Raw genomic sequence first — 16,377 nt, 5'->3', positions numbered from 1 at the left:
AATGACCTACCCCCACAAATGACCTACCCGTCCCCCACCACCACCCCCCCCCCCCCCAAAAAAAAAACGTTATTATGCAAGATTGAAAAATGGTCACAAGGAGAATATTTGTTTTAAACTAATATATTTTGTCTAGTATCTGTGTAATAATAGTTCTATTATTGCTTGTAATAGTGGTCACTCTACTATTGGTTCATCTATTCAAGAAACATACAGGAGAATATCACAAAATCAAGAGACATCTAGCGACACCTATATAAACTAAATTATACCTTCTTTAAAATTATAACATTTATTTAATAAGGGGGGAAAATTGAATGAATTACCATTTTGTAAACGACTTCAATATTTTGTAAATAAGGGGGAAGGTAGTTATTTTTGTGTTCGTGTTTTTTACTTTTGGTTAGGTTTTATTGGGTACATGGTAGTCCTGCTAGGTTTTGGGCACCTCACGTATAGGCCCCGCACAGTTAATGATCCCCAAGGGCCACCTATCTAAATAATTTGTGTTTTCTTTCAAAAACAGGAAAGAAATCTACAGAGAATAATTCAACACATCAACAAGCTTCAACTAATATGCCAAAATACATTCAAATGGGCAAGGGAAAAATTTCAGGTGGGTTGATAGATTGATAGATAATTAGATAGATAGATAAATTTTGATCCAATAGCCAACAATATTGATTTGAGATCGGAGCTGGATCAGTAGCTGTTTAAATGCTCAAATAAGGTCCAAAAATATGAATATATGGTGCATTATTTGCCAAATGTACCACTTTTCTGCACTACCTCTCCGATTTTGTTAATACTCTATATTTTGGTCCGTTGGGTCATTCAAGGATGCTGGATGGTCAAAAAAAAGTTTCAGAGTCCCTGGATGTCTAGATATCTAGCTATCTATGAAGGTAGGTAACAAAAATGTAAAAAACACCCATTTTTTCACAATTTTAAAAATTAATTTTTTCATCAATCTTACATCCAATCTATACATTTTATACACCAAAATGATCGTATATTCATGTAAAAAGCGCACATAATGCTATTTTGGCCAAAACTCTAATTTTACAGGGTGTCCAACAAAAAGTGTATTTTGGATATCTAGCGTAATACCCAAAATACCTGTCCGAAAAAAATCATTTTTTTTGGCTTAAATCCTGTGTTTTATCTGTGTGCATATGTGGTATATAACGGTTCGGACCACCCGGAACTATAAGGTTGTCAAATTTCACTTTGGGACACCCTGTAAATGTGATTTTTGCGTCTGTAGAGCTAAAACTTGGTTCAAATTGGCTATTTTTTTTCAAATTACTCTAATATGTGTCTTAGTATGTTTGGCCATAGTGTTTTCTGACCAGATCAATAATTTCATATTTTTTGGACACCCTGTATTTTCAAAAAAAGAGAAAAAAAAATTTTGTTTTTTTTAAATTTTTTTCTTCTATTTTTAAGTTACTTAAAACTGTCATATAGATACAGATTTTGGCTAATAACAATAATATTTGCCTATTTTACAAATTTTTACACTTTTGGGACACCCTGTGCATGTTTTTGAAAAATGATGGTTTTTGCCCATTTTTGGGGGGAAGGAGTCGTTTTAGGGCCATAGACTATTTCTTCATTTTTGTAGAACTTTTTAAGACACATCATTTGTTATTTATGCAAAAACCGCAAAAACCGAACCGTTTTGCGGTTAATCACCGCCAAAGGCAGAATTTTTTACGTTTTTTGCCGTTCCCGAGGTTCTAATGGGCATTTGTGGTAAGAAGACGTTGATTTATCAAGATAACTGTGAAATACTTTTATTTAGGCATTTTAATTTACTAAATTTCATGTAAAGTAAATTTTTTGTATATCCAACCGATTTTTGTCAAAAGGAATTTCAAATGCACATGATTTATGTTTCTTTTATCACTTATGTTATAGCAATTATTTATGTTATATTCACTTCATTTTCTTGTTTTAACAATTGAAATCCATCTCGACGAAAAACGGTTAGCTGCACAAAAAATTTTACTTAATATGAAATTTAGTAAATTAAATTACCTAAATAAAAGTATTTAAGAGGGATCTTGATAAATCAACGTTTTCTTACCACAAATGCCCATTACAACCTCCGGAACGGCAAAAACGTAAAAAAATTCCGCCTTTGGCGGTGAATAACGGCAAAACGGTTCGGTTTTTGCGGTTTTTGCATAAATAACAAATGATGTGTCTTAAACAGTTCTACAAAAATGAAGAAATAGTCTATGGCCCTAAAACGACTCCTTCCCCCCAAAAATGGGCAAAAACCATCATTTTTCAAAAACATGCACAGGGTGTCCCAAAAGTGTAAAAATTTGTAAAATAGGCAAATATTATTGTTATTAGTCAAAATCTGTATCTATATGACAGTTTTAAGTAACTTAAAAATAGAAAAAAAATTTAAAAAAAAACAAAAATTTTTTTTCTCTTTTTTTGAAAATACAGGGTGTCCAAAAAATATGAAATTATGGATCTGGTCAGAAAACACTATGGCCAAACATACTAAGACACATATTAGAGTTATTTGAAAAAAATAGCCAATTTGGACCAAGTTTTAGCTCTACAGATGCAAAAATCACATTTACAGGGTGTCCCAAAGTGAAATTTGACAACCTTATAGTCCCGGGTGGTCCGAACCGTTATATACCACATATGCACACAGATAAAACACAGGATTTAAGCCAAAAAAAATGATTTTTTTCGGACAGGTATTTTGGGTATTACGCTAGATATCCAAAATACACTTTTTGTTGGACACCCTGTAAAATTAGAGTTTTGGCCAAACTAGCATTATGTGCGCTTTTTACATGAATATACGATCATTTTGGTGTATAAAATGTATAGATTGGATGTAAGATTGATGAAAAAATTAATTTTTAAAATTGTGAAAAAATGGGTGTTTTTTACATTTTTGTTACCTACCTTCATAGATAGCTAGATATCTAGACATCCAGGGACTCTGAAACTTTTTTTTGACCATCCAGCATCCTTGAATGACCCAACGGACCAAAATATAGAGTATTAACAAAATCGGAGAGGTAGTGCAGAAAAGTGGTACATTTGGCAAATAATGCACCATATAAATCTTTCCGATTTTTTATATAACACATTACTAAAAAGCTGCCTACTGTAAAGCTTTTTGAACTCATCATATAAATTATGTCACATCTAAAGGAAATGGAGAACAAAGAAATAAAATGTTTGTTCATGAAAAGAAATGATTGCGTCATCATTTTTCCACTCACCTTTACAATATCAAATTATTTTCTCAATATTTAAAAATTATTATTTTATACATGATTTAATTTTTTTCTGAAGTTTATTAAATGACAACAAAACATAAAGTATTGATTGTAGGAAGCACAAGTTCAACTGTACCGCTATCCCTTCCTCCAGGCTACCAGTTGCCACCAGGATATCAAATGCCACCTGACCTGCTACCAGAAACTGCCAGATTTCAGGTATCAATCATATGTCGTATATTTAGCAATCAATTTTGCTAGAACAATTAAAAATAAAAATAAAAATTCACTATTTATCAAGATCTGAAAAGCTTTGTCAATTTTCTGAAACAGTTAATATGCCATAAGATTAAAATACGCTTTTGTGATATTTATATTAAAACAAGTTATAGTTAGAAGTTCCCCTCAGGGTTAAGGTTTTCTGTAGGGACTAGTTCTATTCTAAAACTATTATTAAATGAGTAAATAAATACTTTTATATGCAGGTGACTCCGGACTCAAGTTGTGTAAGCATGGACACAGTGATGACCCCAGTCAACAGCTTTGTCCTGGGCAGCATGACAGCTGCCAGCAGTGGCGGTCACTTGACCAGCATTGACCACCAGGCAATTGTTACTGTTCCCTCATCACTGCCATCTGGTGGTGGTAATTCAAACCTAACTGGAACCCATGCAGTTCGCAGTATCTCAGCAGGTTTGCAAGATCAGCAATTGTCAATTGCTGCCATGGAAAAAGCAGTGGCACGTGCTTCTACCGCAGCTACGGATGAAGACAATCCCACTGATGTGTCAGTAATAATCAAAGATTATGCTCATGTTGACAAAGGACTCCCCATTATCGGAAGAAGCATATATTCCCCCCAATCTGGGGAAAGGTCTGAGTTGGAACGGACCAGTGAACGGAATACTATTGATGGCAGAAAATCCAGGTCAAGACGAGGATTGACCGCTGGAGGATCCAGCACCTTGGAGCATCGCAGCAAGAGGTCCAGCCTCCCAGCAGATGGACGTCTGCAGGATGGAAAGAATTTGCCAGAAAACTCCATCAGATTAAAACCTCAGGTAAAATCTATAAATTAAAGATATTTTCCAACATAAAAAAGTATGATGTCTGTACTAAAAAATCTTGCTACCCTTTTGACAAATTTTGTTTTACTTTTCAGGAAACTATTTTGCAGGTTCATGTCAGGGTTTCTTATAATTTCATATAATCAAATAATCAAATTTTCAATTGCTTTAATATTTTCTAATTTTAATTTCCACTTGTATCTTTTCCTCAACACTTTTTTTTAATTGGTCTTTTTAGGAGCTGTATCCCGCGACCTCGGATGGCCGGTCATCCAATTCAAGCTCCAGTCCGTGGGCGGTCAACAACCCCTACCTGCACACCTCCGCCCAGTTCCTGATGCCTGCGGGCAAGCCGGTCAAGTCAGATGAGAAGTACCCGATACCAACGGCTGCCAGTGGGGTCATCAAGAATGACCGGGCTTTGTCCGCCCTAGAGCTTAGGTATGTAATGTGATAAAATTATAAAATCATTAAAATATTTGTTTCTGATAACATTTTTCTTTTTATTTTAAAGTTTATTAAGTTGCCTATGATAATTTTGCAAACCTATGAATCAATTTCATAAATCTAATAAGATTTCACTATCCACTAAAACAAAAGAGTTTCTTATCCTAGGGAAGCTTCAAATAGGTCATGGAATGATTTTAGGCAGGAATAAGGTATAACCAACAAGCAAAACAAATCTAAAATAATATTTGGGGGGCGAATGGAGAGGTCGTCAAATTTACGATGTGTTGCCCCCCAACGACAGCTGAAAAACACGTATAGGTTTCGTGATTTTAAGCTGGGTTTTAGGCAATTTATTTGCATCTTCCCTCTCAAATATAATTCCCTGTATGTTATCTTATTGAAAGTAAGAACATGTTTTGGTAGTATATTCTTTGAGTCGTAGATTTCTACCTGAATTTCTATTTAGGTCAAGATTTGTGAGTTCTAGCCATGGTGGCTTGGCAGTTAGTTCAGCTAGCATGCGAGGAGCAATTAATGGAACTTTGGCAAGAGCTGGCTCCTCACAAAGAGCTTCTTCTGCTCTGGATTATTTGTCCAGGTAATTCTTATTCTGATATATTTATAACAAGGATGACATCCATAAAAGCACAGATTTGAAATGGTAGGACAAACGAACATTAATACTTGTAGAGTGTCAGAACTGAATAAGCAGAATATAAAAGTTAAAGTCTAAACAAATTTGGACGGATCGACCTCAATAATAGAAAAGCTTCGCTTTTAAAAAATTTATTTTTTTTTATACTTTTCCGCCAATTAAAATTTAGCAACAGATGATTAATTAAAAGTAATATAAATTAATTAACAATAGTTGTTTTAAAAATAAAATTTTACTTGTCGAATTTCATTTTGGGTTTTGATACTGTAGCATGACTTACTTACAGCATGATACAGCAAATGACTTACAAAGCCAAAATTGTGGTAAAAATGATCCACATGACGTAATAAAATGAAAGAGATGAGAGGAGAAGTGGGAAAGAAACCCCCTAAAAATGAGATGGATAATCCCTTATTTTTATTACGTCACATTGATCATTTTTGGCACAATTTGGGCTTTGTACAAATGACTTTATTTCCAGGTTTACTGACTCTCCCATATTAGAAGATGGAATAGGTAATACTACTAATGATGGTGATGAAACATCTGGGGGTTCTGCCTACAGGACCATGCTTCCCCCCTCAGCAAGAGCTTTCCACAATAATACAGGATTGACCACTTAAATAATTTTGATTAATTATATTTGTTTGCATGTACTGATTTTAGGGGGTGGGGGATAAGTTTAAAATGTTTAAAATTCTACCCACAACTGCCAATTAAAATCCTTGCTATTAAGAATTTGGAAATAGGCACATTGCCTTGGTCCCATAACTGGTGGAGCTTATAACAGATCTATAGTATATTTGTATACACAGATAACTGCCTCCCCTCTTTTTCCAATTACCTTTTTCGTCTGCTGGCAAATTGTTTTCTGCTACTTGGACACCTTTGATTGATCACCAATTGAGAGTCGGCACAAGGTAATTGGGATAGGGAAATACAGTTATTTAACCCCTTCCCCCTTTAATGAGCTTATTGACTTGTATAAATATTCTTTAATGAGAAATAATATTGTTAGGATTTTTGATCTACTTTACATGTATTATCATGAGTTTAAGGTGTATTAATTCTGTATGATACTTTTATATTCATTTAAGTGTTACTTAAATAGGTAATCTTGGAACAGCTGTCCATCCAGGATTCTCCAGTTATCAAAATGGATACTTTTCCTCCCATCCCTCTGGGTCCACCTCACTGCCTTACCTAGACCACAATATGAGTACCAATCACCACTATGCTGTTCTAAATCATCCTGCAGTATCATCAGCAGCTAACCATATGCTTAGCATTACAGAACCGGTTTACGAATCAATCAAAAGCACATCTGCCCACCATCATAATCTAAGTTATACTGGGCCCTCCTCCTTGGGCGCTATTTCTACTCATCACTATAATCAAACAGAAAATGGCGCCAGTTTACCCTACCACGTGGAGATGGAAAATAGTGCAATTTTGCCGCCGAAAGTTTTGCCAGAAAATGGCTTCTTACCTCACCAATATATCCGTGGAAACTCTGATTACGAAACAGTTGTTTCCAGTGCAAACAATACTCTAGTTACGTCATCAACAGCTAACTCCTCGATAATGACGTCATCTGCGCATACTCTAACGGTCCATCCAATCACAATGTCTGCCAGTGGACAAACTTTCCCCTCCATGTCCTACGGACAAAATTTTACTCCCTCTGGACAAATTTTCACTCACACATCCAAAGAATATAGACATGATGAGACAATAAATAGCGATACAAGTGATAGTGGAGTAGATGCTTCTATGGCAGGTCATGTTGACAGGGGAGGCAGTGCTGATGGACTTGTTATAGGCGTTTGTGATACAGTTGAAGACATTCTACGAAAGTTATCTCCCTCCAAACAACAGTTAGATAGTGAACTAAACGGTCATTCTGGTGATAAAAATAGTGACCATGACCCTTCAGGTCGTACTAAAAGTGATTCCAAAGATATTGATCGCAAAAAGGATGATTATCTTGATAAGTTTGACTCGCCAAATATTAGTAAAGAGTTAGAAAAGGTATTTTTCCAACTGGATGGAGGGGAGACTGAAATTTAGTGAGTAGAATCACATTTATCACCTGTGGACTATCTTAACCTTACCTTTTAGCCTACTATCATTTGAGTAATACCCTATATAAGTTACCTACTTAACCTAACCAAACTTTAGGGGAGCATAAAATAATCTATATAAAATAATAAACAGTTTGAAAGGTTACAAATGGCCAACAGGTGTAATATGGGATTTTGCGTTTTTGTATCCATATAGAAATATTTTTAAACTTTAAAAAAGACTATATGAAAATTAAAAAAAGATATTTATGAAAAAAGACATACTATTGAAAAATTCAAAGAGAAATTAAAATTTCTTTCAACATTTATCTTGAATAAAGGCTCTTCACAATAAAATGATTTTACCAAACTATTGTATTTTAAACATCAAATAACTTATTTTATTTTAAGAAAATTTACTCTACTCTTTTTTACATTTTTCCACTTCTTTGATTTTAATGGCTTCTTTGTTAAAGCTTTTCTATAATTTACCTTTTTTATTATGGGATCATAAAGTAGCAGGTTGTTTGTGTGTGGTTATGCTTTAGAAAAATCCTTACTTAGTTGACTATTTTCTAAGGCATGTTTAAGACTATTTTATAGAGGCATGGTGACTCGGGGGAGGGGGGGTTGGTTAAAACATATAGAAATAATTAGAGTGGCAACCCTCATGATTAATTAACAGTGCTCTATACCTGCTGAGCCTATTTAATCCTTACCTAACCTAAAACTATTTACAGTTAATTTGAATTTGGAGGGGGGGGGGGGGGGATTGATCTGTTGTAATATAATTCAACTTGAAAAAAGGGGGGAAATTAAGGGGCATAAAGCTATCTTTTTAAAGAAAATATAAGCTATGCTCTTAATGGATGCTGTCATCCCTTTTAGTAAATTAAATTTTATTATACCAAGAAGCTATAATTAAATGTTATTGTGCTAAAAAAAAATTAAGTTATAGCAATCTTTTGAGTTTCTTTATAATAAGGTTCCATCGGAACGTCCATAAAAGCTTAAAAATAAAACCATATGTTTAGTATGTATTAAAGTCAGTTATGGGTATTATTGCCTGCTAGAAATTTCTTTTTGAGGTAGACGAATTATTGTGTCTGCTTAACCCTCTAGGGTAATAAATCTATTTAACCCAATAAAATTTTAAAAGTTCTTAAAAAATAAATTATGTTTAAACAATTTGTGATATTTGAAGACCAAATTTTATTATAATATTATTCTTATTATCTTTATTACATTATCAGAAAAGCATATTGTGATCATATTAAAGAAAATAAATGTATTATCATTTCATTTAATATTAATGTTTTAGGAGCGAAGCTACTCTACAAATAATACTGTCAGTCCGTCTTTCTGTAAATAATGAACCGCTATTTTTTATTATTTTAAAATACTTTCTCGTATTCATTCGAATCCGGTGGATAGGAACCGGTTCTTATTCATACGAAAAAACTATGTCTAGCATCGAATTATATCCAGCTTTCTACGAATATAAAAATGTACAATCATGAGATTAAAACCAGTTTTTTTAGCCGGTGCCTTTGGCACCTCGGGGCTAAAAAAACTGGTTTTAATCTTATAATTGTACATTCTATATCCGCGGAAAGCTGTTTATAATACGATGCGAGAAATAATTATTCTGATCCTGTCTAATTGCAATGTTGAATAAGATATTTGTTTGCTTTTGGGTCCTTTCACGATGGTAGTTGTAGAAAAAGGCATTATAAAGTCTAATGTTTTAAAGCTTTCAATCATAACAAATGTAATACCGACCGACTTACTAACCAACACAAACGGCTTGAAGATGAGCTTTATTCCTCAAGAGAATCAAGAAATAAGAAACTATTTGAGAATTGTTAAGTTTTTATAAGATTTTCTTTATAAACCTTTATAAAGTTTATTTTATAGAAGAAAAAGGAATGGAAAAGAGAGAGAGAGAGAGAGAGAAAGAGATGGAGGAGAAAGTAGATAAAGAAAAAAATAGATATGGAAAGAAAGAATATAGTGAAAACTCAAAAAAATATATGTATATATGAAGAAGATTGGGGGGGTGGGAAAATTAGGAAAAAAACTATCAGGGATTAAGGAATAAGACAATGAATGATAAATTTATATACATTCCTAATGATGATAAACAAATTACCCCTTCTGCAGATTAAATTTATTGCTTGAAGTTAGGACACTGCTAGTTCAATAAAAAGTACTTTTTTATTATAATACTTTGATAAAAGAGAAATAAAGAGTCGTATGTTCCATCCCTCCCTGGTTTTATGGAATTGATGAATACAAAGTATTACCCCCATTAAACCTTTGAAACACTATATTTTAACCTCCTCTTAATAAAAAGATTGGACGTCCCTGAAAGTTAAGTTATATTGGGTAAAGGGTAGCCTCGTATGGTTAGGGAACTGTAGAGCTGGATCTTTAAATCGTTTAATGGTGCGCTGAATCGGGGCGATCCAGTTCAGCGCACCTAGATAATATTAGATTTCAATCATTAAATCAAAATGGAATGGGCGAATCAGCGCGCCCCAGTGGCGCGGTACTGGCGCGGCAATGGCACTCAACGAGTGTCATTGCCCCGCCAAACCGGGGTGAACTGGATCGCCCCGATTCAGCGCACCATTAAACGATTTAAAGATCCAGCTCTGGTTTAGGCCCAACAGTATAGTAAATATGATGAATCTAAAAGTGGTCATGGCTTACATTAATACATATGATCGACATAACAATTTTTAAATTGAATTGACTATCTAATGTTAGTAAGAAATTTAACAAGCTTAATTTGGAAGCAGCCTATAAAAAAATGATGTTATACAATACAGAATACAGATGACCAATGATATGCCAGTATATATTTAACCATTGGTCAATTAAGATGTATACTGGCCTATCATTGGTCATTTGTATTGTATGACGCCATTTTTTATAAGAATTAAAGGCTGCTTCTTAATTTGACTTGACATAATAGTGTAGTTGTACACAAAATAATTTTTATACAGTAGGTGCTATCCTTGTAAAGAAGAATGGGTTAGAGCCTCTCGGGGCATATAGAAAGAAGGGACAAAGGAATGAATAATGCTACCCCTCGAAATTTAAAACTTGTTCTGTCTTTCATTATCTTGAATGCTTTGGTAAGGCTAAAATTTGATTGGGATATACAATGTAACAGTAATTAATGTACAATGTGTTTCAGAAAAAACTGCGTTTTCCAGTTTGGGGAATCAACCAGAAGGAGCATGAAAAAAATAACTATAGGTCCATATTCTCTATAAAAATGTACATAACATTTACTTAAGGTGTTTTTCGATATCTCTAAAAAAGTGTCTGTACTGATAGGTACATGTAGGTTAAAAATGCCCGATCCTAAATCTGTGACAACAATTAAATTCAATTAACTTATTTTTTTTGCTACATATAGGTTGAAAAGTACAATATCAAATTAATCAAAGGTTAAATCAATGTCCCCATTTGAGATTTTTTACATATTTTCTTTTTTTGGCTACATGCAAAGTGCTTTTTAGGTTCTTCAGAATTTAGTTTTTTTCTATTTCCCTATTGCAAAGGCATTTTTCACAAAAAATCTTTTTTAATTCGATGCGCATTTATAAATAAAACAAGTCACTTTTTAATTCATTTCAATATCTTTTAAAATAAGCAAGCTATCTTAGTTTGAAAATGTCGTTAAAAGTGCTTCTAATTATATTATATTAGGTTAATATGTCACAACTGCTAAATCAAAAGGGATTAAGAGATTAAAAGGGGAGGGGTAGGAGGAACGGTTATGAGATCATAATTGAATGATCATAATTGAATTGTAACTAAAGCAAAAATAAAATTGGTTATTTATTCTTTTTAAAAAAGCATTATTGAATTAGATTTTAAATTTAATTATTAGAATATTTGGTTGAGCATGCTATAATGTCGTTTTCAAGTAAAAAGAAGAATTTAATTGGATGTTATAGCCCTAAATTCTGCAAGAATATAGCAACACACATACATTTTGAACTATTGAAGCTCTAAAAAGTGCTATTTTTTAAAGAGATATTAAAAAACACCTTTTATAAAATTAATCCATAATTTTATAGAGAATAAGAATATATAATTATTTTTTTCATACTCCTACTAGTTGTTTCCTAAAACCGGAAAACGCAGTTTTATTTGAAACACCCTGTATAAGTGGTTATTTTGTTTATTACAGTTGGGGGTATATTTACCTTCCATTATCCTATCCCTTGGGGGGGGGGGGGGGGGGGGGGGTGAGGATTAAGGAAGTTAGAAATGGGTTCAGGTTAAATTTGTAAACTTTTTCATTTCTTGAATTGTTTTTGATTCTTTATACAGTTTTGTTTTATACATTTTCTATATGGATAGATAGATTTATAGATGGTGGAAGCACAAGGAACAATAAATCGGAAAAAGAGAATTTACATTAAAATTTCAGAGGCAAATCTAATAAGTAAGTAAAGATAATTGTATTTAACTTAATTAAAATCTTTTACATAAGCTTTTTATAGTACCTATATAAATGACGTCATACTGGCCTACCATTGCTCAATTTCAATTTATACTGGCCTGCCATTGGTAATTTATTTTATATATTGGCCTATCATTGGTCATTTGTATTGTATGACGTCATTTTTTATAGACAATATAAAAAGCTCCTTTTACGTTTAATTAAACATTAGAATTGGTCTGGGTTTTAAAGGGGATAAGAATTGTACGTATATATTGGTACTAGCGGCTTCGCCCCTAGCCTCTAGGGGCTTTTTCCCTAAAGTTTCAGGAGTTTATATCTTTTTATATTTTTTAAAATGATTTATATTTTTAATAATCTTCAAAGTTTTTCTCTTCTTAAATGTTTTTAAATATTTCTTGTCATTACCCTTTCTGGGGCTTCGCCCCTACAGGAGAAGGAAGGTTTCCAAATTTCTTGAATTTGATAAAAAAAAGTTTAAAAGAAGAAAAAAATTTAAAAATATAAAAAAAAAAATATAAAAATGTATAAAAATATATAAAAACATAAAAAAAATTAAACAAAATTTTAAAAAGTAAAAAAAAATTTGGGGGGGGATTTTCATTTTTAGGGGGGGGGGTGTGAAAATAGCTTAAAACCACCACAGGACCTGAAGATATTTCCTGAAGAGTAGAATCCAATTGGTTCAGTGGTTACCGAGATCTTAAGGGACAGACGGACAGACATCAAGCTACTTTGTATTATAGATATGGTTTGTGAAATAAGATTAAAATTTAATATAAAAAAACTAGTATAATCTAAAGTAGAAACCCAAAAATTGCAATTATAGCAAAAAAACAAGAAACCACTTTTAAGGCATAAGGGATAAATGCAAGGAAAAAAATTGTTCCAAAAATCATTCTCCAAAAAGTAGAATAGATTGTAACGACTGCATAATTCATGAAAATTTTGTAAATGTTATAATGCTGTTATAACATTTTTTCATTTTCTATCCATAAAAAGAGAATAAAAAGAAAAATCTTTTTATACTCAAGAAAATAAAGTACCTTCTTCGCCATCTTTTGATTATTTTTTTCTGGAAAAAAATGCTTTTGAAATATGAATTGCTAGGGGGCACTTAAGGTAGGGAGGAGGGAAGTCGAACCCCATCCCCAAGTTTTCAATTTTGGTTTTAAAAGAAAAAGTAAAAACAATTAAGGGGAGTTGTTTTTTTCTACGATTTTTCTTCGGAGGGTAGTGGTAACCACCCCAAAAAAAAGTCACTAACTATACCAGGACCTTTGAGAAACTGTATTGTAAAGGAGAACCATCGGATCAGCGGTCAGCGAGATACTTTAGTTCACACAGATAGATACTCCTACTCAAAGACATCCTGTTACATTGTTAATATTTCAAAAAAAATTCCAGGGAGGGAGTAGACAGTGAACTGTAAATTAAACTGCTCCCCAACGTTTTATAAACATGTTATAACTAAGAGATATTTATATTAAAATCGCAGTCCTACGACAAACGCAGGAGTCCCAAACGTCGGAGTGGACACTTAACTTAACCTATTTTAGACCATCTTATATGTTTTTTAAATGCCTAACCCCTGCGGGAGGCTTATTTGTTCATTCATATCTTAACCTAACCTAATCTGTATAGAAATACTTAGTAAAATAATATTTTAACACTCCTGCGTTTGTCCACGTTTGGGACTCCTGCGTTTGTCCTGGAACCAAAATCGCGCATATATATTTCACCTAAATTCATCAGGGGTCAGTAAGGGTGAATAGGGGAGATAGAGGGGGAGAGTTCATTCCATCCGAGAAGAAAAATGGAATATTCCAAAAATTTTGATGTGACATGTTTTTTTCTTATCATCAGATTTTTTCTATTGAGAAAAATGAAAAACAAAATTGTTGTTCAATATTCTACTTTTATTTATCATTACAAAATATTATAAAAAATAAGAATGAATAATATTCATCGCATTGAATTGTAGAATAAGCTAAAATTAATCCAAAGACGTGCATAGGCTAGGGGGGTGTCTAGAATCCCTTGTCAAAATCCCCTAACACCTCTATTGTTGTCTGTAATCTGTAATACACTTCTTTTGATTTTGATTTAAGGTGGGTGCAAATCCTGGGCACGCCACTGAATCTATCTATCTCAATTATTACCGTATTCATGGTTTCGAAAGCAAATTATTGTGTGGTTGAAATAAACAAGGTATTCCATACCAAAGGTCACAAAATTAGATATAGAATTACTTGAAAAGTGCACCATATTTTCGCTTAAACTAATAAAATGATACTTCCAGCTGGCTACTATAACGACATCCCCCCCCCTCTCCACCTTTTTATGACTATACCCCATCCTCTCTTCTGACCTATTGACTTAATTAGCAACCTAAATTATTATATATCCATTATTGGATACCTGTTAATCCTAATGATATAGTAACAGTATGGCTGTTGGTCTGTCTGCACCAGGTAATCTCCCGAACCACTGAACCGTTATGGTCCTCCTTTACAGGGTAGGGGAAAGGTTTATGTTTATTTGGGGGATGGGGACCACTACCCATCCAAGGGGAAAAAATGGGTTATATTATTCATGTTCTCCTTCTTCAAATGCACCGAAAGGCCTATAGGGGCGTATCCGCTATAGGCAATATTAAAAAACTCAGCCCTAAGACAATTTTTTAAATGATGGAGGTAGGGTTGGGTTGTCTTTAAACCACCACAACGTGATTTATTTTTAAGTAAAAAGAAGTACATTTCCAATAAGGGAGAAAAATTGATCTACCCCCCTTTAAAATGGATTAAAACCTTCCCTGGAGAAGCTGTAGTAGAACTAATAAGGTTCTAGGCGTGCAGTAAGCAAGATCTTTTGGTACAAACAGACAGACAAACATCTTTTTTATATAATTCGGAAAAGTATAACAGTTTTTATGTCAATCTTTTAAGACAAGCTCTTCTAAGCAGACTATTTTGAGCTAATTGTTGTAATTTTAAACCGTATAGTAATTATGACAAATTAGTGGCATATGTTGTAACGACCATAAGACTTTTTATTTTCTTGCATATATACATACATATATTAGCTAATAGACATACTACACGTAAGTTCTAAATTGATAATCGATATATAACTAAATGGATGTTACACTAGAATTTCATTTACTCTAATAAAGTTATACTCCCAGCTGACCCCCATTCACCCCTTTTACCCCATCCCATCTCCTCTAAACGGCCAAAATATGAGGTCCATATAAGCACCCCAATTGACAAAATATTTCGCCCTGTCAATATATCCTCGTATTCTACATCCATTAAAGTGATAGGACAAAGAAAAATTAAATAATTCTCTCTTCTTCTTAATTGTGTTTGAAATTGTCTGAGTAAAAGTATGGAAAAGATTACTATACTTTCCTGTTCCTTTTCTCCCAATAAATATAATCTTAAGCCAACCAATGGCAGAATTCTTTTGTAAGGAATAACAGTTACTCGCCAGGAAGATGATAAGTTCGTATCTTGGGTTAACACCTCGTCTAAACTAAAAACGTTAAAAATTGTTCCTATTGCTGTCAGGTAACTTAATACCCTGCACAGTTAGGACTTCTAAGACAAAGGTCGTGCATTAAAAGGGTTGGTTGTCTATAGGGCGAATTGAAGCTTTACACTGCAATTAAGATGCGGCATGTGAATCAAGGGGCGTGGAGGGGTCTAGGACTTGAAGCGACACCAAGTCTCTTAGAGGTCATCTACTGATATTTTGAAAGTTTGATTAAGTTCCGGGGATTGTAGGTTTCGTGACATCGCCTCTTAAGGGGCATTTTATCGTATTTTCACAGCATCTTTTGATAGGTTATTTTAGGTTGTGTATATTGTATGTCTATTTTCCTAACCGACATATAAGACGCGAGATTTTTTCTTCCGTGAAAACGCCTTGTGGCGCTAAAATTTTCACTCATTTAGACAATTGAGTTGATTTTAGAGTATCTCATAATCGTTTTTCTTATGGCACGTGTAAACTAAAATCAGGTATCCTGTTATATAAAGGAGTAATGTTTTTATTTGTCTGAAGTTTAAAATTTCGGTAACTGTTGACCCGATTGAGTTCTCCTTTTGAGGAATGTTTTAAAAAGGTTCCAGGATGGTTTAAGGCAATTCTATTTTTATAGTTTAGCATTAGGATTGTTTTGATTGGTAGGACGTTTCAACAACTAATTTTACGCTACAAAAGGAGTAATTTTGTATATCATCATTTGATATGTACTTCAATGTATCGGCCATTGTCTAATGATATATAAAATCCCGAGTAATTTGTCTATTACATATGGTTTATTTTCACAAACACACACACACACTCACAAACACCAACACACACACAAAGACGCACAAAATAACCA

At 33.4% G+C, this 16,377-nt stretch overlaps 1 protein-coding gene across 1 annotated transcript; it reads left to right on the top strand.

Moving 5' to 3' along the window:
* The first annotated feature begins 473 nt into the window (after positions 1 to 473).
* On the top strand, positions 474 to 8,800 carry LOC145318837 (uncharacterized). Its single transcript, XM_080160482.1, has 7 exons — positions 474 to 616; positions 3,379 to 3,482; positions 3,749 to 4,324; positions 4,569 to 4,771; positions 5,247 to 5,378; positions 5,917 to 6,045; positions 6,548 to 8,800. Exons 1-7 carry the CDS (start codon positions 577 to 579, stop codon positions 7,503 to 7,505), a joined length of 2,142 nt encoding a protein of 713 aa, XP_080016608.1. The 5' UTR covers positions 474 to 576; the 3' UTR covers positions 7,506 to 8,800.
* Positions 8,801 to 16,377: the final 7,577 nt, after the last annotated feature.

The sequence above is a fragment of the Acartia tonsa genome, chromosome 5 (assembly GCF_053477335.1).
Source record: "Acartia tonsa isolate MP-2025a chromosome 5, ASM5347733v1, whole genome shotgun sequence".
Lineage (NCBI taxonomy): Eukaryota > Metazoa > Arthropoda > Copepoda > Calanoida > Acartiidae > Acartia > Acartia tonsa.
This window is presented reverse-complemented; position numbering and strand designations above follow the sequence as displayed.

Excerpts from the sequence above, each read along its gene's own strand:
- LOC145318837 (XM_080160482.1), top strand. The coding sequence starts at position 577 with ATGCCAAAATACATTCAAATGGGCAAGGGAAAAATTTCAG. Across the intron at positions 617-3,378 it reads GGGCAAGGGAAAAATTTCAG|GAAGCACAAGTTCAACTGTA; the intron begins GTGGGTTGATAG and ends TATTGATTGTAG. Across the intron at positions 6,046-6,547 it reads GCTTTCCACAATAATACAGG|TAATCTTGGAACAGCTGTCC; the intron begins ATTGACCACTTA and ends TACTTAAATAGG.